This window comes from Aquila chrysaetos, chromosome 6 (genome assembly GCF_900496995.4).
Source record: "Aquila chrysaetos chrysaetos chromosome 6, bAquChr1.4, whole genome shotgun sequence".
Lineage (NCBI taxonomy): Eukaryota > Metazoa > Chordata > Aves > Accipitriformes > Accipitridae > Aquila > Aquila chrysaetos.
The window spans coordinates 47,127,895-47,152,507 of record NC_044009.1 but is presented as its reverse complement, the minus strand read 5'-3'; the positions used below and the strand labels follow the sequence as shown (position 1 = coordinate 47,152,507).

General features: G+C 43.1%; 1 protein-coding gene across 2 annotated transcripts in view; it reads right to left on the bottom strand.

Annotated features, from left to right (window-relative positions):
* Nucleotides 1-6,380: 6,380 nt before the first annotated feature.
* THSD7B (thrombospondin type 1 domain containing 7B) overlaps nucleotides 6,381-24,613 on the bottom strand; it is a 549,934-nt gene continuing 531,701 nt past the window's right edge. For both annotated transcript variants that reach the window (XM_030018353.2, XM_030018354.2), the window contains 7 exons: nucleotides 19,442-19,601; nucleotides 18,930-19,103; nucleotides 18,745-18,840; nucleotides 17,574-17,656; nucleotides 15,772-15,964; nucleotides 9,382-9,469; nucleotides 6,381-7,561 (listed from right to left, as the gene is read on the bottom strand). In XM_030018353.2, coding sequence (XP_029874213.1) covers nucleotides 7,480-7,561; nucleotides 9,382-9,469; nucleotides 15,772-15,964; nucleotides 17,574-17,656; nucleotides 18,745-18,840; nucleotides 18,930-19,103; nucleotides 19,442-19,601 — 876 coding nt within the window. In that variant the 3' untranslated portion in view covers nucleotides 6,381-7,479. The remainder of the gene's footprint in view (nucleotides 7,562-9,381; nucleotides 9,470-15,771; nucleotides 15,965-17,573; nucleotides 17,657-18,744; nucleotides 18,841-18,929; nucleotides 19,104-19,441; nucleotides 19,602-24,613) is intronic.

Sequence of the window (24,613 nt, the reverse complement as noted above, 5' to 3'; positions counted from 1 at the left end):
GACGGCGGCTCTTCATTTCTAAATCGTGTTCTGCAAGTACATCAAAAATACTGCACAACTTTGCAAAATTGAAGAGGGCTTTTTTTTGTTGGTTTTAGGAGGGTTTTTTTGGTCAAAGATGATCCATGTTGCATGTACAGGAGTGATGAAGGAATGGGAGTTGATCCCTTTGGCCTTTCTACAGCCCGCTGAGTGCAATGAACAGATTTGTACTCCTTTCCCTTACATCTGCCTTCGGTCCCACGGGCTCATCAGCACAGATTTTTGTGGACATAGCTTGATGAGATTGGGAAATTATGCCAGCCCCTACTCCTGTAGAAAACGCAGAATTACTGGAGAGCAGTTCATGGAAATATACTGTCTTTCCTCAGAAGAGGACAGTGGTTTTAATGACAAATTGAGTGAAATCTCAGTTGGCATGAAGCAAATAAAATAGTAAATATTTCAAGTTACCGCTTTGCAGTAATAGAGACTGCATTTAAAAATAATTGCTGTGGATCTGCCATATCATATAAAGGAACAGAGTGACAATGGAACTGTGATGTGACACATCTGCATTACAGCTTTTCATCTCAATTCAGTCTTTAACAGGCTCCATCAGCTGATTGTATTCAGTATATGAAGCGATATTTTCCGCCAGCCTCTACTGGAGAAGTAGCAATCTCCTGACGCTTCCCAGCAATGACAAACCTGCCTGAATGTCATCGCTGCCACCACAGAGTGCAGCCGTCAGTCACGGTGTAGAGCTTATATAAACGTATGTCTCTGATGCTCCTCTGCTGAGCCCGTCATGCACAGCCCATTGCGATACAAACCAGAGCTAGGACTGGGACTGAGATATAAAACCCCATTTTCTCCGCTCCAGGACTGTCAGACGCTGGAAGATGAGGTGTTTTGCCCGGTTAAAAAAGTGGCGTGGGGTCATTAGCGAAAACAACAGATCGCTGTAAGTTGCCCTGGTATGACCTGCCTCCGCTGTGACTTTTCCTGGCAGTCCCTCAGCATGTCTGTCACCAGGAGAGATGGCTCAGACACACTGTCTGGGTTTCAGCAAATGTCCTTACACCTCTCGAAACAAACAGTTCACTGGTGCTTCAGCTGGGCTACAACCTCCACAAGTTCTACATAGTCTATGTTGGAAGAACAAAACCTTCTGTCGCAGAGCAATCTCTTCTCCAAAGTCCTGCTTTGGATTGCTTATCTGAGGACAAGGCTTTTGTTTCATCAGAGGAAAGGCTTAAAAACATCCACTAAAAATAGGAAAAACATTGATGTCCATTGTCACTGTGGACTTTCTGCATTGTTTTTTTTCTCTAAGCATGGAAGATGATCGATTAAATCTCTGTTGCATCCCATCATTGAAAGAATCCTGGATTTCCATCCTCAGCTAGACCCCAACTACTCCACTTACATAAATTTGGATACACTTGGTCTACCCCATGATTGCAAGCCCAGAAGCTTAAGCATTCTGCTGCAGAAGAGCAGCCACAGACCACGTTTCTCATGGTACACTTGCATCTTTCACTGGTCTGACCCATCAGTTGATGGGATGTTCTTCTCTAATCCAGTCACTGAACTAAACTGACTAGCAATGTAGAAGGCAAAACCAAACTGTGTAATTAAATCACTTAATTTGCCACGAGGTGTTTCAGGATTGATGAATTCATATTCACAAAGAGCACTGAAGGTGGAAAACTCTAAGGAAGCAACAGATAATAACTTACAAATGATCTGACAGTCTCCAAGTGAAGTCAATAGGCATCATTTACTGACTTTGGATCAGATACCTCCCTCCTTTGCCACCTCCACATACGGTTTTGCCTGATGCTACAACAGTGTCAGAGGAGTGACATTAACTGTACGTTAATTCCTGCTAAACCCAAGTTTCAGAATGCAGTTACCAAAGGCTAGTTGCAACGGAGAGAGGAAACGTCGATCGGTCCTTGGCCTAATCCTGCCGCTGCGCAGTGTTGCGATTACTGGGCAATGGCAGCAGCCCGGTAACACCATTTCTGGGCTGCTTTCATCTGCTCAGACACTTCTGCAGGAAATCTACTTGAAGCCTGCTCACATATGGTAGGAACCAGATTGCACCCCCAAAAAAAAAAAAAAAAATTACAACTGCCATCTTCCTTGTCTGCAAAATTAATGCTTGGTGCTCCACTTCATCCGCATACAGTTGAAAGATTCTTCACTGTTATTATGTTTGAAGAGTTTTTTTCCAAATGTCATATTGGCATGTAACAACCCCAATATTCAGAACATGCAGGTGAACTTTCATAAAGCAGAGAAGAAAATTAACATTCTTGCTTATCAGAGGAAATTGAATCTGATTTTTCATTCCATCAAAACATCTCTTCACAGACAGGATAAATCCCATAAATTGCTTTAACCCATGTATCTGTCTAGAGACCATTCTATACGCTGTTGTAACAAAGCATGTAATCAAAGTAAATGAAGATAATTACCAATGAGTGCAAATACGGGGTTTCTGGATTCTTTTCTCAGACGTTTCATATGTGACCATTTTACCATATGTTTACATTTAAAAATAAGAATAAACTATATTGGATTGGAAGATAAAAGGGTATACATTAAAAATTCATGCAGAAAGCATCCCGTAGCTGTGATTACCATTATGACCATTCCAATCTAGTCTTTTCTCCCCAAATGTAAATGTGACCAAATCACAAAGCATGGCTAAATAATAACCCATTTCAAGAGACAGGGGGGTCCCGGGCTATCAGACTTCACAGCAAGACTCTCATTTCTCTCTACCAGGTAGGAACAAGAAATGACTGTGCGCGGTTCCATCTATTTAATGCTAGTTCAGGTGAATTCCTTCGTTTTTTACACTCGTGCTTGTAGTCCTAGGTATCCCGAGGGGTCAGACAGACTTCTTTAAGGCAACCTCAGAGCCGTACAACTTTCTCAACTGGTAACAACCCCCTAACACATCACATCCCCATCCACGCAGCTGCGCCGGGCAGGGGTGACTGCCGCGACCTGGGAAGATGTCCTTCCCCGCAGATGCAGCAAGACCAGGAGGAATTACGTGCAACTTTCTTTCTTTCTTTATCTTCCACGTCTGACAGAAGCAGGAGGCACGACCCGTCGTAAGCGTTACGAGTCAGGTCGTGTCACATCACAAGAGCTTAACAGCACGGCCGGTGGCACAAGTCATGTCAGCAGTTAAATGACAGTAACAGAGTCACCTGTCAGGTTGTGGCTCCGGGAATCAAGTAACACATGCATATTGATGGCGCGTAATAGTATGCACACAGATACATCTTCATAAAGATAATATAAATCAAGCTCCTGTCCAGGACGGGCGCATGTCACAGCTGTAAGATGTGAAAGTTAATTCATTTAAATTACATTTTAAACCAGATAGAACCATAATCTGTCCCGAGGCACATTAATACATCAGGTATCCCAATCCATCTTTCAAAAGGTCCTGAGTTAGGTAATTTTTTTTCTGCATTACAACCTCCCAATTGAAAACAAGCCCCAAAATTATATTTAAACTAAATCTCTCCTTCCATTTGCAAGTGCAAATTAAGTTACATATTTAGAAAAAATAAGTGTTTCAAGAAACCAGCTATGCCATGTTAGCAGCAAATGACCTGATCTCTAATCATAACTTCATACTTACCAGGATTAATCCAAAACAGAAGTGATATTGTTTCTCCAAGATAATATTTTCTTCATTTCCTGATAAAACTGGCCGTGAATGCAAGTGTACTTAAGCAAAGAAAACTACTCATTAGGCTCTTCTTCGACACATATGAATACAAGCGCAAGCTAATTTACAAGTCTTAAGCTACATTGTCTTGTAGGGATTTTTACAGTATTCTGCTTCCAGAGCAAAGAAGATTATGGTCTTTGTTCTTGACTGTAGCACCCAAAGTTCAAGTGTTCAGTGACACTGCTGGTGTGGTTGCTGGGGCGGGGAGAGGAATATAGCTGGAATCCAGCCCTACTAATGTGAAAGCTCCCCAAGACTTCAGGATATTTCTGCAGGAAAAGTGTAGTTTGATTTTACATACCTCATACAAAAGCCCAGATGCCGGCGGTGTTTAGCCACAATGATACGCATAGACATGGTACCTGTGCGTGCAAATATCCCATTTCTGAGCATAACCAAAATGATTGCAGGAATGTTGTAGGTATGCAACAGTTCAATACTTCTTGGCAATTTGTTTTCTGTGGTGTCTTACTTCGGTTGCTGCTATTTTGTTTTACTGTTGTGTCTTAGAGAGTCTTTGAATGGAGGAGAGAAAATGCCACAGAAGCTAGATCTCAAAACAAAAAAAAAAAAGAATTGCATGTTTTACAGCTGTAATATCGAAGTAGGAGACACCTGGCAGCGGATGCTGAAATCAATAGAGTTGAAACAAAAGATGACAAAATGCAGACTCTTTCATTATCTGGTTATTAACTACCAAGACAGATTGCCAGGGCATTTGGCAAACTTTTCATCCTCAGATGCTCCTACTCACAATCACATGTGTGTCTTAATGGGATGCCCTAGCTGGGTGTATAGGAATTACCTTCCTGATCGGGACCAAGATCTCTCTCCTGTCTTTGGCAGGGGTCAGCACCAGCTACTTCAGCATAAAGTGTAGAAATCCCAAACAGGCAAGAATTGGGAGTATCCTTCTTCCACCTCACAACTCGTTTTGGCCTCTGAAAGGTAGGAATTGACTTTCAGTGCTCCCACGGGAGGCTGGGCATCCCTCCTAACAGGATATCCAGGGCTCCTACAAACAGCAATAATCTTGGTATCTGTCTGAACAACCGATTCCTTTTTTTTGCATCATGCTGCATTCTCAGCCTCACGGACCCTGCAGGGCCGCCAGCTCCTCGGTTCAATTTCACAGCTTAATTCAATCCCAAATTATCAAACACATGCAATTACATCGTGACATTTGCATCACCGCGCTGTTCAAGCTGGACCACGAGCGCACGCAGGGTTCACGTGCATGCCGGCGGACACAGCGCACGGCCGGCACCGGCTATCTCTAACCGCAGCCTCCCGAGCCTTCCCCTCTGTTTTATTTTATTTTCTTTTACAAAGTCAAACAGGTGCATTCATTCCCTAAAGGGCTTTACTGAATTGCAACGGCTTTGCAGAAGATGCTGGCTGTTGGCCTCGCGCGCCAGCGCCCTGCACAGCCCGCAGCTCCGCAGGCAGCACCCGGCCCCAGCGCGAACCATGGCCAGTCCCTCTGGAGACCCTGGGGGGCTTTGGCCAGAAGGTGCTATAGCACGAGCAGGGGACATAAGACTGCACGAAGGCCACCAAATGGCAGCACAACCCCGGATCCACCGGCTTATTATAAATACACTCTGCAGTGTCGTACCTGGAGCTCCTTGCCTCCCCCAGGCAGTTCACCGTACAGCCCGCGTCTCCTGCGCTGGACATCACGGTTTGGACTGTAATTTACCCTGATGTTGAGGGCAATGACCACATGTTGCAGCTGTCATTTTTTTGTTATTATTACACCAACTTTCCCACTCCGATGCCTTTTTGAGCAGCTTGCTTAATTGAGTGTATTCCTCCATTTATTAAGAGAGTACCATTCTCCTCACATCATATACCGCAGACAAAACATATTAAGTATTCTTCCTAATAGCACTAGATCATTATTCCCCTTGTAACTCTTACTCTATACATGTTACTCAAAGGTTCGGTACAGGGCACCGTGAAAAAAAGATTTAGGCCCCCAATGTTACTGGGGGACACCAGATCCTGCTTTTTATACCATAAACAGTTACAGCTCTAAGGTAGCAAGTAGGGCCAGCAGAACATCTTCAGGGCCAGAAATAAGTGAGACAATATCCCCTCACAATTCCATCAGCCTTTTTTTTTAATGCGGGAAGAGGAAAGCGCATTCCTGACCTTGCTTTGACGACACAATATCATCTCAATTCAATGCTGCGGGAGAAACGCTGGACGGGTGGGATCCTGACCTGGGGAAGGAAACCAATCTACGACACCATCATTTTTTCAATGAAACCATAATATTCAGATTGCTTTACAAAGCTGTGAATAGCAACAGAACAAGACGAGTACTGCCTTCAGCCCTAATTATACCCTTCTCTTGAGATGATCCACTCTGAAGTAACTGCGGATCGAGAAGGACCACACAGGTGCTAGGCTGGTAATAATTCTTTTTTTCTCTTCTTTCTAATTATTGGAATAAGCAGCAGCATTGAGCTAAAAATAAGACCAAGCATCTCCAGATCTGCAATTATTCTCTCGACTTGCACTTGTCTACATTTTTTCTTTCACTAATCACTACAGCACAAAATATGCCAGAATTGTTTGAAATCTGAGTCCAATCTCAGACACAGTAAAAGACTAGTAACGAATGTTGTTTACACACATTTAATTCAACATACCAGAAGCAATTTTCTCACTCTCTTTAGCATTTTATTTGCTTATAAATACAAGTCAATACCACAAGATGGCACTTTCTTACTTGCAACACACACTATTATAAACACTTACCCTCTTCAAATGTTCCCAGATGTTTATGGCATGTGACTTCTCAGTGGTTTTGAAACATTTAAAAAAGCAAGACCTTCTACAAACTGCATTTGTGTTTGATGTATATTAAATGAGGTCAGGTAATTAAATTCAAAAAAAGAATTTATAAATATTTCAGATAAGAAAATTTAAATACAAAAGCAGAGTTTGTATTAATTAAAATGAATAACAATTTAAACTGGCCATAATGTATCTACATGGTTTAATATAATTTAAAATACTTTTTAAACAATCAAATCCTCTAGCCATTCATCAAAACACCTATCTACTCAACTCTTTAAAAAATATTCTTGGTTAAGAAACCACCTATGCTTTTTCATAACAATCCTTATTCTGTCCTGTAGGTGGAAATGAAGCAAAATCATATTCCAGACTAGAAAACAGGATAAGAAGGAAGAAACTTTAAAAAACCTGATAACTTCAGACACTTCAACTCATTCTTCTTTGCATTTCTTAAAATACATGATCTGGTTTTAAAGTCTTTGAACGAAATGTAAACACTAGAAAACTCATTGTTGAAATATGTGAAGAATAAAGAACTCTGCACTAATATAGTGCATAATGATGCTGTGTCAAACTTGTCATTTACAGTAAATGTCACATTTTCCTCAGGATTGTCATGCCTTTTTTTTTACTAATTCCTTTTGATGTCTGTAGATTCTCTTTTTTTTTTTTTTTTTTATTCCCATTGCTCAACAGGAAGAGATGTATTTTCTGGTCTCTTCAGAAAAGTTTCACAAGATCCAAGTCTTTGACTCCATTTTTTTTAATAAAGAGGTGGCAAAATTTTAAGCTTGCGATACTTCTGTTCTGCCCAGTATATTACACGTCAGGAGATTCCTCAAAAAACTGAGAAGTCGGAGAGTTCCAAAAAAGAAAGCAGTTAAGGCAGTCGATGTCTACATTTGGATTTCTTTTTTATGTTACATATCAATGTCTCCATCATAGGCTAAGGTTAGAGGCTTCTGCTGTGGAGGAGTGCTTTGATGCTGCTTTGTTTTTTTGCTGCAAGAAAAATATTTCAGGAGACAAAATTATAAACTGCGATAAGCTCAGAAACCTCATCAAAACCCAAACTTCAACAAAAAACCAACTTCCCACGCCGGCTATTTCATTTTGCAACTAGGTGACACTGCAGTACAGCAACTGCTTCCAAGAAAAACCACATGGACCTGCTTGAGTGCTATTTTGTGTGTGGTACGGACACACAGCCTGCTGACAACGGGCAGCCAACTGTGCTCTTCGTCTGGAGAGGAAATAAAGCATATTTGTCTCCCATGTCTTCTCACAGCTGACAAAACAAGGAACCCCTTGCAGAAAAATTGAAACATGATCTGTCTAGGAGTGGGATATTCTCATTTTTTCTTTGGCACGGTATTGAAGCAACAATAATTGTTATTGAGAAATACACTTCCTCACCAGCCTTCGAGTGATGGAGAACTACATAATGTTATTTAAAAAATCCTCTGTATGCTCCACTGTGAAGCCACAGAGAAATGGCAGCTACATGGCTTGGAAAATAAGGAAGCTGCATCTCCTAAGCAGCATCCAAACACTGTTATTTAAGCTTTTAATTGAAGACAGAGCCTGAGAGAAAGACTGAGAGAGTGAGAGAGAATAAAGTGATTTTGGAAGAAAGAGGGCAATGATGCTGTCAGGTGGTGGCTCTTTGGTTGCCTGCCCTGATCTGACAGGGCTTGGGGCAGCTGCACCGTTAATGTTTGTAAAGCCAGGGCTAGCTCCGTGGTCCTCGGGGACAGCTGTGGGCATTGCAAGACACATGGACGCTGGCCACTTCTCCCTTTGCATCCTCCAAGACGCATCTGTGGCAGCGCCTTTCCAAATATTCAAACCAGAGAGCGCAACACTAGCTCTGTCAAGCCAGTCCTACCAGCCCTGCCCAGGGCGACTGCTGCTTTGGAGGAGGGCAGACATCTCCCCCACCAGTAAAGCCCAGCAGCAGTGATGCACTGGTGTAGACCAGGGCTTCGGTACACGCAGTACCCTATCTCTAACAGTGGCTGGTAACAGCAGCTTTAGACACAGGACATGTTTCCACCTGATGTATTCACTGCAAAAACCTATTTAGGGATTTCCTGAGCTGGAGCGTACATCCAGAAAACCACAATTAACACCAAGAGACCCAATCTCCCGTGAACTGTTATGCCATCTTTGAATCCATTTATCTTCCTGGCATGCACAGTCCCCGGCAGCGGTAAGCTCACAAGGTAATAATGCACTGTGTGAAAAATAAAATTTTTTGTTTATTTTAAACGATCATTTCATCAGATGCCTCCTACTTCTTATATTGTGGGAAATAAAAATTCCCTAGCGCCCTTTTCTACTCCATTCATGATTTCATAGATCTCTATTGTATTCCCACGTCAAACATCATTTTCCAACTGAATGCCCCTATTCTATTTAGTCCTTCCTTGAGCGGAAGCCAGCTCCTCGATCCAATCAGCCTCCTTGCCTTTTTTCAGTTTTACTTTATCTTTCTTTTAAAGAATACAATAAAAAGCCCATTGTAATCCCAGCAGAAGTCTGAATAAATATAAGGGCCTACTGATAACCAAAAAGAATTCTTTCCCTGCACGGCCACCATACTTCTTTACAATTACGTCCAATAGCATTTACAATTTGGAGAGTTTTAAATTACTCTGAAGTAGGGGCAAAATGAAGGCAATTGAGTAATCAAAGTTCCATCCTTTCCTAAAGCCTTGAGGATTAAATCTCTGCAACACACGGCATTGTGATGTATTTTGGATTGTTTAAATAAAAGCAAACTAGCTTTTATTTAAGGACAAAATACATGCCATACTCACCACACCAGGTAGGATGTAAAAATGAGGAAAACTATGATGAGGAACCCGCCAGCTGACACTCCGTATACCCACATCTTCAGTTTACCATCTGTTGGAAGATGAGGAAAAAGGACAGAGGGAGAAAAAGGGAGAATAAAAAACTTTATTCTGAAATACACAAATTCTTAAGAGATTAAGTAAAGAGAAAGCACATAAGCAAAATTAGTAGCATCGTTGATGGGAAACACAGCCAAGGACTGGCTGGGAACAATCCATAAACCCCACATTTTTGACAGGAAAAAAGATTCCTTTAAAACTCAATCATTTCAAAGACAAAATCTTAACTTTGGTAAGGAACGTAGATTTTCCTCAATGAAAACTGAAACTGAACTCTTAATCTCAGTTTTCCAAAGCAGCATTATTTCATGACCTCCCCTCTGGCTGAGCTCCTCCAGTTCATTACGGGCAGCCCGGGCTTACGGTGCAGCACAAGAAATACAACGCAGCCAGGCCCCAGGAGGCGGTGAGAAGGCTGCGTAGCATCGAGGAGGCTGAGAAGGAGTTAGAGAGCTGGTTCCAAGCGCAGTCTGCAGTGGACCCGCAGCCCACGGCCAAACAGCCCAAAACTTCCCCCACCGGCACACGCAGAAGGGAGGGGGGGCCAACAATGCAGAAGAATGGAAGCTTGCAACGGCAAGGACCTGCAGGAGGACAAGACTTCCCCCGAAGCCCGAGGTGGCCTTGCAGAACCGTTTCACCGCTCTGCAGACTGAAGAGGAAAGACCCGTCACGTCGGGAGAGACGCTGGAGCCGAGTAAGGCAGCCCCATCTGCTCCCCGCGTAACAACGAGCGCAACTAAGAAAAGGCGACGGGTGATAGGAGTAGGCGACTCTCTTCTGCGAGGTACGGAGGCACCCATCTGCTGACCCAACACACTCTAGAGAGGTGTGTTCCTTACCAAGTCCACCGAACATTATCCACTGCTGCTGTTTCACGTGGGCACCAGTGATACCGCCGGGAGCAGTCTGAGGAGTATCAAGGATTACAGAGCCCTGGGAGCAGCAGTACGGGACTCCGGAGCGCAGGTGGTTTTTTCATCAATCGTCCCGGTCAAAGGGAAGGGGTGTGAAAGGGCCAGTGGAATCTGGCGAATCAACAAATGGTTACGGGACTGGTGCCACAGCCAGGGGTTCGGCTGCTTAGACCGTGCGACTCGCTTTGAGAAACCTGGTCTACTGGAGGCTGATGGGGTCCATCTGTCAGAGAAGGGGAAGAGCATCTTCGGTCACAGGCTTGCCAAGCTGGTGAAGAGGGCTTTGAACTCAAGTTGCCAGGGGAGGGGAACCTCTATCCACCCCAGTTCTACCAGTTTGATGCCACTGCCAGCAACAGATGCCCAGAGCCTGGAGAGGGATCACAGGTCAGTAAAAGAGCACCTGAAGAGCAGCACAAAAGAATTCCAGCCACTCCAGCCAGCCACTCAGCTTCATCGGGGGCCCAACGTAAATGCCTCTGCAAACACACGTAGCATGGGGAATAAACAAGAGGAGTTAGAGACGTGCGCACGCCTGCAGGGCTATGATCTTATTGGCATCACAGAGATGTGGTGGGATGGCTCCTGTGACGGGAGTGTTGGAATGGAAGGATACAGGCTCTTTGGGAAGGACAGGCAGGGGAAACAACGAGAGGGTGTCACCCTCGATGTCCACGACCAGCTGGAGTGCATGGAGGTCTGCCTGGGGATGGATGAGGAGCTGACCGAGAGCCTGTGGGTCAGGATTAAAGGGAGGGCAGGGACAGGTGACGTTATAGTGGGGGTCTGCTAGAGGCCACCCAACCACGAAGACCGAGCGGATGAGGCCCTCTATAGACAGGTAGCAGCAGCCTCACATTCACAAGCCCTGGTCCTCATGGGGGACTTCAACCACCCCGATATCTGTTGGAGGGACAACACAGCAGGGCATAAGCAATCCAGGAGGTTCCTAGAATGCATTGATGACAACTTCCTTCTCCAAGTGATGGAGAAGCCAACGAGGAGAGGTGCTGTGCTGGACCTTGTTCTCACCAACAAGGAGGGGCTGGTGGGGAATGTGAAGCTCAAGGGCAGCCTTGACTGCAGTGACCATGAAATGGTGGAGTTCAAGATCCTTAGGGCAGTGAGGAGGGCACAAAGCAAGCTCGCTACCCTGGACTTCAGGAGAACAGACTTTGGCCTCTTCAGGGACCTGCTAGGTAGAATACCATGGGATAAAGCCATGGAGGGAAGAGGGGCCCAAGAAAGCTGGTTAATATTCAAGGATCACCTCCTCCAAGCTCAGGAGCGAGGCATCCCAGCAAAGAGGAAGTCAGGTGAAAACACCAGGAGGCCTGCATGGATGAACAAGGAGCTCCTGGACAAACTCAAACAAATTAAGGAAGCTTACAGAGTGTGGAAGCAAAGACAGGTAGCCTGGGAGAAATACAGAGAAATTGTCCAAGCAGCCAGGGATCAGGTTAGGAAAGCCAAAGCCCTGATAGAATGAAATCTGGCCAGGGATGTCAAGGGCAACAAGAAAAGCTTCCAGAGGTATGTCAGTGAAAAAAGGAAGACTAGGGAAAATGTGGGCTCTCTCCAGAAGGAAATGGGAGACCTGGTTACCTGGGATATGGAGAACGCTGAGGTACTCAATGATTTGTTGCCTCGGTCTTCACCAACAAGTGCTCCAGCCACACCACCCAAGTTGCGGAAGGCAAAGGCAGGGACTGGGAGAATGAAGAACCGACCACTGTAGGAGAAGATCAGGTTCGAAAACCATCTAAGGAACCTGAAGGTGCACAAGTCCATGGGACCTGATGAGATGCATCCGCAGGTCCTGAGGGAACTGGCGGATGAAGTGTCTAAGCCACTATCCATCATATTTGCGAAGTCATGGCAGTCCGGTGAAGTTCCCACTGACTGGAAAAGGGACAACATAACCCCCATTTTTAAAAAGGGAAAAAAGGAAGACCCAGGGAACTACAGGCCAGTCAGTCTCACCTCTGTGCGCAGCAAGATCATGGAGCAGATCCTCCTGGAAACTGTGCTAAGGCACATGGAAAATAAGGAGGTGATTGGTGAGAGCCAACATGGCTTCACTAAGCGCAAATCATGCTTGACGAATTTGGTGGCCTTCTATGATGGGGTTACAGCATTGGTGGATAAGGGAAGAGCACCCCACGTCATCCACCTGGACTTGCGCAAAGCATTTGACACTGTCCCACATGACATCCTTGTATCGAAATTGGAGAGACATGGATTTGACGGATGGACCACTCGGTGGATAAGGAATTGGCTTGATGGTCGCACTCAAAGAGCTTCAGTCAACGTCTCGATGTCCAAGTGGAGACCAGTGATGACTGACATTTCTCCATAAATACTTGGGGGTCAATTGGGGTAAACACCAGCAAGCACAAGTGAATAAGCTACTTAGAGCTGAAAAACACTTGGGCAACAAAAGGGAATAAAGTCGGCTTAGAATAAAAACAAGAATATGCTTTGTAATAGTAAGAGGAATAAAGCTGTGCAAGAGCTTTCTAGTTGGGCCACAGGAGCAGGAGACATAACTGGCTTTAAGACAAAGTAAGGTTCTTGATAGGACTGTGTGGGTTGCAACGACAGGGGACCCACTCTGTGACCCTTGCAGGAAGCCCTCCACGCACATATGAGCTCGAGTGTGTTGAAACATTTCTTTCTGACAGAAAGTCTCAAAACACGTCATTTGGACAGGTCCTTAATTACAAGATTTGCATTAATAATAATAATATTTTTTATAAGATCAATATTTCTGCTTCTTGCTCCATTCTGGCTGTACAGCTTTCCTTGTGGGGAGAAGTGATCGTATTTTTTCCATGCAGCAGTAGTCTGAGCTGATTCACATCAACAGAGCTGTTAATACATACTGGAGGCAGGAATATGAACCTGCGCCGTGCCCACAGACATGGTTTGACAGAGGCCATTTCAAATTCAGTCATGCGAGTGGGGAGCTACTTTATGGACAATGACTGAGCCTGTTTTACATTTTATGTTTGAATGATGAATTTTTTCAAAGAAAAACATATTTAATCAGAACCCATTCTTTCTCTTTTTTCCTTCCAGGCTTTGTAGAAAGGCTGAGTACCTCTCACAGATTTGCTCTTCTCCGCAAAACACTTACACCCTATCTCCCATGTGAGAAGAGCTCCGTTCATCAGGTCTGGGTTTGTTTTGTTTTTTTTGTTTTGCTGAAGTCTGGGTATGAAATCTGTCGCCCTCTCAACTGGAGATGGCCAAGAAACATTTAGCAGTCCTACAAAGGGACTGTCACAGCCACAAAAAGGCATCCCACCATGTCTGCTATGAAGGCAGCTATGCTCTCCATCCCCAACATAAAGGCATTGGACCATGACATCCTACAATTTAAACAATGCTATTTAAATTGCCTCTCGACTTGAAAGAAGTTTCTGTACCTGAACTCTAGCCTCCCAGAGTGTGGTAAAAAAAGGAAAAACACAGCCTGATTCAAAATCAGTTCTGTGCACTCCTGCAGAGCATTTAAAAGAACAAAAACATCAGCCTCATTAAATCGTAATAAAATTTGTGTTCCAAAATGTAAACGGGAAGGGAAATCACAAATTAACTGGAGAAAGGCACGTATACTTTTACTGACAGATATGAGTCTTTAGACATACACAAATGTCAAGGACTACGGTACTGAAGGGCAGTAAATGCCATCCATACAGGGAGCATTCACCATAGGCCTGCTATCAAGAGTGTAATGGTAGGTAACAGCGGTTTCCTGGCCCAGCTAGCAGTAATTATTGCAAATGCCCAGACTAGTAAGCCTGAGAGCCTGTTTAAGGGGAGTAATTACATATTTTGTCAAGAAGTTAGACAAAGGGGAGTGATTTGAAGAGCACCAGCCTTGAGCTGGGGTCTGAAGGGCTCATACAGACTGAAGAGTTACCTGCAGGACGCCATGGGGTTGGTGATACGCTTAGCACACACGGAGCACGTTTATTCCTTTCCCATATATTGTTTCTATAACATTTCTGCCCTAAAATTAAATAAAACCATGTTCTGTAAAAGCTCCTTAGTCCCTATTTCTGTCTTGTAGTCCCTGGAGGAGAACTGGCTCACAGATGCTGCACTGAGCTTAAGCCCACCACAAGCTTTCAGGGCTGCAGCCTCAAATGCCGATTTAAAAAGAGAGGATTGCAGCATCCACCTACACCTCTCTCCCTTTTTCTAACCCCGTAAAGGTACCAGCTGAAGAGATGACACCTAAGTAAGACAGCCTACAGAGGGCCACGGATGCTGACAAAAAGGCAATTAACCCCAAACCTGTGACTCAAACTGCTGGTGAATTGCGTGCGCTTCTGGGTGATGGATTTGATTGAAAACCAGCCAACTTTAAAAGGCTTTGGACTGAGCTCTGTGAGCTCGGAGACTGTCAACGCAAAGGTTAACTACTGTATGCAAATCAAATATGTAAATGTAACATTCAAAGTGTGATCACATATATCAGACAGAATTATGGCTCCCTGAATCCCGTAACAGAACCTTTCGTTACATGTTTTCTAAAGTCTCGTGTTCATTACAAACTAATAGGAAACAAATGCAATGTCAGGTTACAGAAGAGGGGGAAGACTGCACTGGAGAATATGGGGAGACGGAATGCTTTTCAGTAAAACTTGATGCACCTGACACCTTTGTCTCCCATTTTAAAGTCCTATTTGCATTTTAGAAATTTATTTCCAATAAATTAATCTCGCAAAATAACAGTCAAAATGGTAATCAGCTATTACAGCTACAGTACCAGCCCTGTGGACCAGTCTGGGCACATCCAGTATGCGGTTTCAAATGGGAAGCATTTTATGGTGTGCAAGTCAAAGATCCGCTTGGGATGCACAGCTTGGGCACAGCACCTTGCCTGCCTTTTGTGGGGTGTTTTTTAATGTCTTCAACACTTTAAACTCTACGTTTTCTACTCTGTTTTTTTAATATACTTTTGAAATATGGCAAGAAACAACGAATGTTTTCTTTAATGAAATCTTAAGTACTTTCTGCTCTGAATCTTCTGAAGCGCTGGTGATCAATATCTCTCCTGGTCCAAACATATTACTTCTAGAAACATCATCAGATAATAGTTCTAAGCATCCCCCCAAATCACATATGAGTATACTTTCGTAAAATATTATTGCTTCATTCTGTCTTTGCTATCTCTCAACATAAGAGATTGTGATTACTCTGTATAGGCACAAAGGAATGAAAGATGGCGTGCGAGTTCGAAACTGGAAGGCTGCTCTGCAGCTCCTAGACACAGTCTCTGATGTTATGATCTACAAAGCTTGTACCTTTCTTCTACAGAAACATTGTAAAGACAATTTATTCCATTCATATTTAAGTTTTTCACCTGGATTAAAAGGTTGAATAGACCATCCTTTGAAAATGTCATGCATTTTTGAGTTGACAGGTTTATTTTTTCCAGCAATGGTCTTAACATCAGCTTTCTTATCTTCTAAACCTGGTACCTTCATGCAGTAATCCAGGAAACCATTTGATCTCATTATTTCTGTATATCCTCGCTCACAACCGCAGACTCCTCTCTAGGTGATAAAAGAGAATTCAGTATCAAACCAAATAGTATCCTCTCACAAAACAGTGCAAATTGTAGGCAAACTATGAAGAAACTGCAAGGTATATCCTGCACATGCAACTTCACCACCACCAAACCAAACAAGCCAGGAACCGGTGCCCAAAACCCCATTTCAGTTCAAAGAGCCAAAACAGATTTGGGGAATTGGTTGAAAAAGAGTCAGTAATTATGGAGAAGCCCAACATACAAACATTTTCATCCTAACAGGCTTAGTAACAGGCATCTGTAGCTTGTTCCAAACTCCTCTTCTCAATAACTATTTTCCCTCTGGCCGTGTTGGGCATTAGAAGAGACAAACAAGAAAAAAGCCCACTTCAGACCCAAACCCTTCCCGTGTATTTCCACTCCAGTATTTCACAGGGATATCTGAAATTAAGCTTTCTTTCTTACGGCCAAATATACACTGCCCTGATCAGTCTAAGCAGTTTCTTCAAGAGGTTTCTTAGAAGTCTGTGGTTTGCTAAATAGATACACCATTTTCTGGATTTCTACTTTAAAACAGCTTTTTTAGATTGTTTTCCTTTGCTAATTACCTTATAATTACAATGCTGAGGGTCTGATACTCCCAGTTACGATTCAAACAGGCAATTGATTTACAGCCTCTGTGATAAGAATTTAACTCTTGACATCAGTTTTGTTGCCACGACATCCCACACTTGTTGACAGACATGATCCTGATCTTTTTTTGGACAAAAGGTGCGGTCTCAAGAGTTTTTATAGCTAACAAATTCATGCTTAGCCATCATTTTTATGTTCCTGTAGGCTCTGAGCACTCTCATGACCCTCCTCTCAGCCACATTCAATTGCCCATGAGCTAGTTTCCAATGGCAATTCCTCAGATGAAGCTGAGAGCTGTGGAGGCTGTTTTCAAAATATAAATATCTAAACCCCAACTGCCCCTGGCTACTTGAAGGGTTCTGGGTTTTATACTCCATCACAGTACTGACACGGATAAGGCATTTTGGGAAGCTCTTACTCTGGAGTCCTGTGCTGCAGGAAGGGACGTTCGTAACCTCTGGGCTCGTGTTTGCTCAGAGGCAAAGAAATGGCAGCGGCTCCAGCATTCAGCAAGAGTTGCAGATGCTCAACTTTTCAGCAAAAAAGGTCAGTTCCAGGTTTTGCTTTCGCAGGCAGTATGGGGGTGGGGGGATCAGGCTGCTACAGCTTCCCTACGCTGAGAGGGGCTTTCTGTGTCCGTGGAGGAGCAGAGGAGGAACAGAAGAGGACATACTCTTTTATCTCCTCTTTTACAGAAGTTTTAAACAGTCCATTTTCTACAGCATAGTACAATAGCATTCAACAAAAATTAAACCAAGAGGTTCCAAAACCCCTCCACAGAACAATACCAAACTTGCAACACCACATAAATAGTCTATCATTCATTTGTGCGGGTTTATGAAGGTTTCCTTTCAGACTGAAATTCCCACAACTTCCCCGAGGTGGTACCGTGGGCACACTAAACTATTCTCCAGGTCCTGGAATGCATTTAAGATACAGAAGCTAACTGAATAGATTTTGTGGTGTTAATTTCTCAACCATGTTCTGCAGCGAGCAATTACCTGTGTGCAGTAGGAGAATGGTTTTCTGCAGGCCGGGCTGCAGTGCCGAACTTCTGCAGGTTTCGTCCGAAGAGCACACCCTCCTGTAAAAGAAAATACTGAGTGCCTTCAAGGGCATGTTTTAAAATGTTTTTGACTTGGATCACTGTAATGTAAGAAATGCTCGCTTGCTTGTTTTATATAGTTAAATACTAGTCTATTGAGCACATTAGCATAATATCTGTAGGCATTGCATTTATTAAGTTGCCTTAACAAGGTAGGGAATTATTATCATACCCATCTTGTTAATGGAGAACAGAGATATACAGATTTAAGCAATTTGCCACAGGCCACATAGGAAGTTGGGGACAGAATCGGGAATTAGATGCAGATCTTCTGTGTCCTCATTAATGTCTTATCTATATAAGAAGACATAATCCACATAACGCTTTTGCCCATCCTCACTTGGGGAAGTCTCTGCTTCTATAGGAATAAAAACATGTTAATGAGTTCTTAACTACTTGGCAACCCTTGCACATAAAACTTTTGTTATTATCTTAACTAGTCATTATAAATAGAACTAGATAAGAACATCTTAATTTCCATTTCTACTCTCTTCTCGTTCACCCTGTGCATATTGAGAGAGATCCTACGGATGTGCAAGCCCTACTGCCTTTGCCAATCTCTTGTGGAGCTTCAAAGTGCTGGCCATGAATTTCCCTTTTCATCCTGCGCTGGCAGAATTTGTAGGTCATGGCAACAGCAGGAACCTCACAGTTTGAGTGATTTGAGATTCCTGTGTGTTGAATAGAAGAGTAGGTACAGAAACTGGGCTCTCTACCACACGTGTGCTATTCTCTTCTGTTCTCCACAGTTACAGGAAGGTTGCACTAATGGCTGTGCAAGCCAGTCCAAGCAGCACTTTAGCATATATACACACTCATTTCTTCCTATGACCAACCCAACAGTAGGGGTAACTCGCCCAAATACTCTCATGTAATACATGTGTGATGTTGACCTGACAGCAAGGCTGGTGAGCTCCCATCTGTCTTTCCTACACACAAATCTGAACTGAAATTCTGGAGGAGTTAGGAAGGATGTCCAGCTTCCCTCTAAGCAACTGATGCAGAAGAAAAAAAACGTGAATGGAGACTTTTCATTCATAATCGTGCATGGCAATTTGTGGATATACCTGTGACATTTATTCCATCTGAGCGCTGACACCACACTGTGCGTACGTTGTCTCGCCAAAGGCTGGTTTTCCACAGGTAGTCATAACACTTCCCTCCTGCAATATCAATACCAGTTAGTCTTTACCTTGCAACAAAGCCAGAATAAACTCTTCAACGGGAGGAAGCAGCGCTGTGGCCACACTACCTGAGCAAGGTCGTGTTTCCATCGCTTGCCCAGAGCAGCTCTCCTGGTTCTCAGGAGACTGGACGATAAACGCCCTGGATCGAGACTGGCGCCCCATTGTCTCAAAGCTCCTGCCATTGATGCAGGTGAGCTCGCAGGAGCTCCACTCTGACCACTCCGTCAGGTGGCAGTCACCTGCACATTGAAAGAATAAATCAGGTTTTCAAAAGGAATCAGCCTTAAAGGATAAGGACAACCTAAGCATACAACAACTTTAACAGTGAAATACCCCCAGTTTATCACCCAGTGGTATGCAATGTTCAGATTTTCTGCTTCATGGGGAATCTCATTTTCTCAAAAACCAAAAGAAGTCTTTTTCAGGTGATCCAGAAACAGCAGACTGAGCATTTACCTGATCTGCTGAAGTACAGATTCTTACTACGATGGCTGACAGTACTCAGAGCTACGGAAGCATCTCCATCTCAGCCAGCTATCACAGGCAGAAATGCACCATGACTTTCCAAAGACTTTACCTGGGCAAGGCACAGAGCACGGTAACTGCAGCACACTCTCTTTCGATGGCAGCTCACCACATAACGCGTTTTCTACTGGTTTGGACGTAGCAGAAACAGATGCATCATGCACTACACACGTGAGGTTGCGGACTTGCAATCCTTCTCCACACTGTCCGCCCTACAAAGTGATAGAAGGGAATGGAGACACACATTGCCGATGTTAGCAGATGACAGAAGAAACGCAGTTGATTCCACCTAAAAAGACTTCAAAGATACAAATTTAGTCTTTGGACTGCGGTAGTATCCCCAGTTATGGGAAGAAGATGGAGATCTCCTCTGTAGACATCTCTACAGAAGCTCAGAGGCAGGTCAGAGCCAGATAGAAAAGTGTATCATAACCAAAGTTGGAGAAGAGGTGGGTACCATAAAAAATCAATACTGTCTTTGGGGTCAGCCCTTCATGCCTTTTACTAGAGCTAGTGAATCTACTGATTCTTAATTAGTGCCCGGTTACAGGAACACAGACATTTTTGGCTTCTCTAAAGAGCCCAAGACCGGAGCCTGCCCATACGGAACGGACATTTCCACTCACCTCCTCTAACGATACAGCCCAGTAGGAGCACTTACGTTGTTTAAACCCTGCAACAGCAAAAATCCTCCAGCACACTTAATTAGACTGCAAGGGTTATCGCACACTAGGCTGTTTGTGTCGTTTATTAAAGGGAGCTATTGGTTCTGGAGTAGACAGAGATCACCAACTCGTGTCACATACTCTACCAAAACATCACCCAAAGTCAGCCATCACCTGTTAGCGCTGAACCCCATTTGAACAAGCAATAGAACGCTGCATCTGAGCCACTCCATGCTCGTCAGCCCAGTTCTGAAATACAACCTACTGGCTGAAGAAGACTTCCTTTATCAGCAAATCAATACTGTTTGGCTAAAGTGATGATCAAGGGCTGAAGACGCTGTAAGAGCTGAAGCACCGAGGCTATTTCTAGAGGATGGAATTGTTTCATTCTCGTCTGAAAAACAGAGCTGCAATGATGTTTGAGGTGCACACCTTAAACCTGCGTGATGCTTTATGAATGTGCGCCTGAAGTCTTGCGGAAATGGCACTTTACAAAATTCAGTAAATAAAACTCAGGAAGAAGGATGAAACATTGCTCTTATATAACCAAGGGAAGTGCTCCTTTGGATCACTTGACAGTGGATTCTTTTAAAATAATGGACTTCATCTGCAGAACAGAATGGCTCCTACCGAGTGCATTCATTCAGCAGTGGGTTTGCTAGCAGGAATCTCAAGAATGGCTCTCCTGCACACACCTGGTAGCTTTTTCATTCTCTCCGTCCCTTCTGTTGCAGACCCACAATGAAATGGAAATAAGAGTATAACTAGCCATTGCTAATCGAAAGCATCTTAGAGAAGTATTAGTGTAGATTTACTATATGCAGCCAGATTTCAATTTTTTAACACTGTGTTTCACTTTAGTCAGTATGTAACTTACTGTTCTAAATTACTGTTTCACTGCTGAAACCTCTATTGCGGTCTGAGATTAATGGGGTGTGAATAACTCATGCAGCTGTCAATTGGGTTAGAGCTCTTAGAAATGGCGGGTGGAAACAGAAGACGGTGTGGAGAAAATTCTCAGGGGAAATGGGCACTAATCAAACTGCAGTGTATTTCCAGCTCAGAGTGGCTCAAGGAATGACTAAATGACTGGAGAGGACAAAAAAAGTTTTTTAAAAGATACTTATTCTTCTATAAACAATATATAAGTATTTATATATGTATCAATATAAAAATAGTTATATGAATACCGAGATATAAATATAAATATAAAGAAGTGAAAACAACACATTTTTTTGATACAGCAGTCTCCACTATAAAAGTCCACATGCAACATTCTTCATTATTCTATCATGCAATGTTGGAAAGACATTCATATTTTCCAATGTTTAGAACAGAAAATAAATAGAAACCGTGAACTCTCAAACAATCCCAAAGATAAAGGTTCACTTTTTAACAGTGGCTTACATGTGCCTGCTTTCTTTCAAGACCAGCAATGTGTTTTTAACAATCAACTGAACACACTTAAAAGATAAAATGTCATCCTGTCATTTACAGTAGGAGATGTTTTTTGGTATATTTGGTAAGGTCATAAGCAATGCAGGAGCACTGCATTAACATCCTTATCATCTTCAAAATTATTCATGTCCCCAAAATTATACATTTGAAGATTAATTAATAGGTGTGGAATCAGTGGAAGTTCGCTGCAGTAATGGCACACTGAGGATGCAGGGAATAGCTGCTAATCAGAGGAGAACTGCCAAGGAAACTATCACATATTCAAAACTCGGGGGATCAAATCTGTATTGTAAATGCTCTTCACTGGAAGATGTGATCATCTGAGGTTTGCCTAGAACCAGGATTTGCCTCGAGTCACGAGCTCCTTGCAGGAAATATGCAGGGAGTTGACTTCCAGAGGGGATTCCTTCCATTTGGCTGCAAAAATTTCTACGCTGACCCTATGGAGGATGCAGAACCCATCATGGGTTCCCTAAATACAGCCTGGAGGTAGGGACCCCTCCACGAGCACCCACCTGGAGCCTCCACCTCTCACCCCTCTCACCCCAACTGACCACCAGTAAAATAAGGAGATTTACACCAGGACTGTGTTTTGACAGCCGGGTATCTTTTGACTTTAGCAACACACTAACATAAGGCAGCATCTGCACAAACTTTCTCTCACATCACCCTCCGATATTTTCCATATATAACACACTAATAAGACAAGAGATAACAGTCCTAATGAGATGCTTTGCCCAGATGTGCCTTTAAGAAAAGTTTTCCCTTTTCAGCTTTTACTGGGGTTCACGTGTGTTCACAATTCTTTTAGGTAAAGAGTTGATTGGGCAATGCTTTCACAGGTTGATGAGCATTTAATCAGGTAAAAGTTTTCTCTAATGAGGAAGCGTTGCATGACCACATTTAAGGGAGTGCTTTTAAAACACATTAGAAAGGAAGAGTTCTTAGTCTTCTTATGAATGTCAGACAGCTAGTGCTTGATAATGTCTAGCTACTTCACTTATGTATGAACAGTGTCAGCCACTGCTATTTTTTTTTTTTAAGCTAATCAGGGTAAACCACTTCAACTCCAGTAAGAAAATTATTAATGCAATGTAAGCCTTTAAGATTAGGTGTATTGACCCCATTTCCCAAGTTCTGCATCCCTCTGAATGCAGCAGAACTGCCCCACGCCTGCTGGAGGTGTGCCTGTGACATGTGTAATTACCTGGAGAGCAATGCACTGATTTCCGTACTGTGAAAATCAGCAATACAGAACACTTAGTGGGCTCTATTCCTAAACATGCAGACACTTCTAATTAGTCACATGGAGTCAATTTAGCATAAAATAGTCCTTCTGCAATTAAGAAATGCAGTCTCAGTTATCTCATAATACAAGGAAAAAATATTTTAGCCTTATAATTAATTGTCCTGCTTATATTATTACAGGAAGACACTTTCACAATATGCATTTTGGTCTTACCATAGGATGCATTCACCTTCTTTCACAAAGCATCCTTGAAAACAGGACTTCTGAAAGCTTTCTTTAGAAAGTAAGCTTAAGTTTCTCCTCCAGTAAAGCACAGGAATAAATCATCCTGTATTTATGAACTACATTTAATTCCTAAGCACCTCATTAAAAAGAAGTGAACATGAATAAAATGGCTCCTCTCCAAAACAAAGCAAAGGGTAGAGAAGCTACATTGCAGTAATTTAAGGAGAGAAGCAGGCCCTATCTCACAGAAAGCGTGGGATCATATCTGGGTTAGGGAAGACTGTGATTACTTGCTCTGAGCTGAAATTTAGCTGTGTTCTGGATGCACACACTTTTAATCTGCATGGTGTGTTATTTACTTGGAGTATGCTAGGGCATTAATTCAGCTTCCCTACTAATTCTTTTATCAGCTATGTTAGCTCCTACGGTTGAAGGTCTCTTCCCTAATGTTTAACAGAATTTGCTTACGTTAGCTGGACAAAATATCAGCTAATGTTATAATTTTGTTATATTTATGTTATACATAAATAAATACTGACTGCGGTACATACAAGGACCATATTCACATACCTAGTTGAAATGAGTTGTTCATTATGTAAAATACAAATATATTGCTGTTTCTCTGATCTTGGACTATCCAAACACTGTCCCGCTCCAGATTTCATTTGTGAAAACCTGGGACAATTCTGGTTATCTATTCTGCCATCCGCAGTATTCACTACACATCCATCTACCGCATCTAGAAACCACGTAGGTATTCAAGGCATTCGCAGTGTGGTAGGGGGCAGAGCAGAAAACACAAGGGACGTGTCTTTACGCGCATTATTGGCTTCAAACTCCTACATGGTGTAATGTGGAGAAGCAGCCACAGATCCGCACACAGGTGCTGTCCCCTGGGACCAGACAGGGCTCTCTTCCACCCCAACCACACTTGTCCCACCACCATCTCAGCAAAGCCAGTTATAAGCAGCCTGAGTGGACTTCACTCTGCACAAGAAACCTCACTGTGAAAGATTCACCTCTGCTTAAACTGGGTTACCGACTAATATGTTTTAATATTGGAAATGTGATTTAACAGATAAGGAGAGAAGAAAAAGCATAGAGGGGAAAAAAAGTCAATTCAAGCCTGATGCAAGTCACTGGCAGTGAAAAAATGAGAGGTCCAGTGCTGAGCAGAGGTGCCGAGCATAGCTACAGCGCATCGCAACTGAATCCAGCCATTTTTAGATCATTAAAAAGACAGCCAGGCTAAGGAGAAAGTAGAAACCAGCACTTCATACAATAACTCACACTATTGTATTGGAGACCTTGTGGGGAAAGACCTGCTATACAGTACTTAAAAAAAAGGAAAAAAAATTATAAAAAAGACTAAGCTCTCTTGAAATCTAGCGTACCTGTTTTCTTGTTAGACTTACTTTATATAATTAAATTATAGGTCACCATGACTACGCCCACTCAAGCACATTTACTCCATAAATCTCCTTTAATACCTCTATAAGCTCGCGGTACTTGAACTCGTATTGTTAAAAATTGCTGCTGATGGCTGGAAGATGAGGTGCAGAGGTTTACCGCTCCTGAACTTCCCCTGCTTTCCTACAGATCTTACCAGCGCCTTCCATGGCCACAG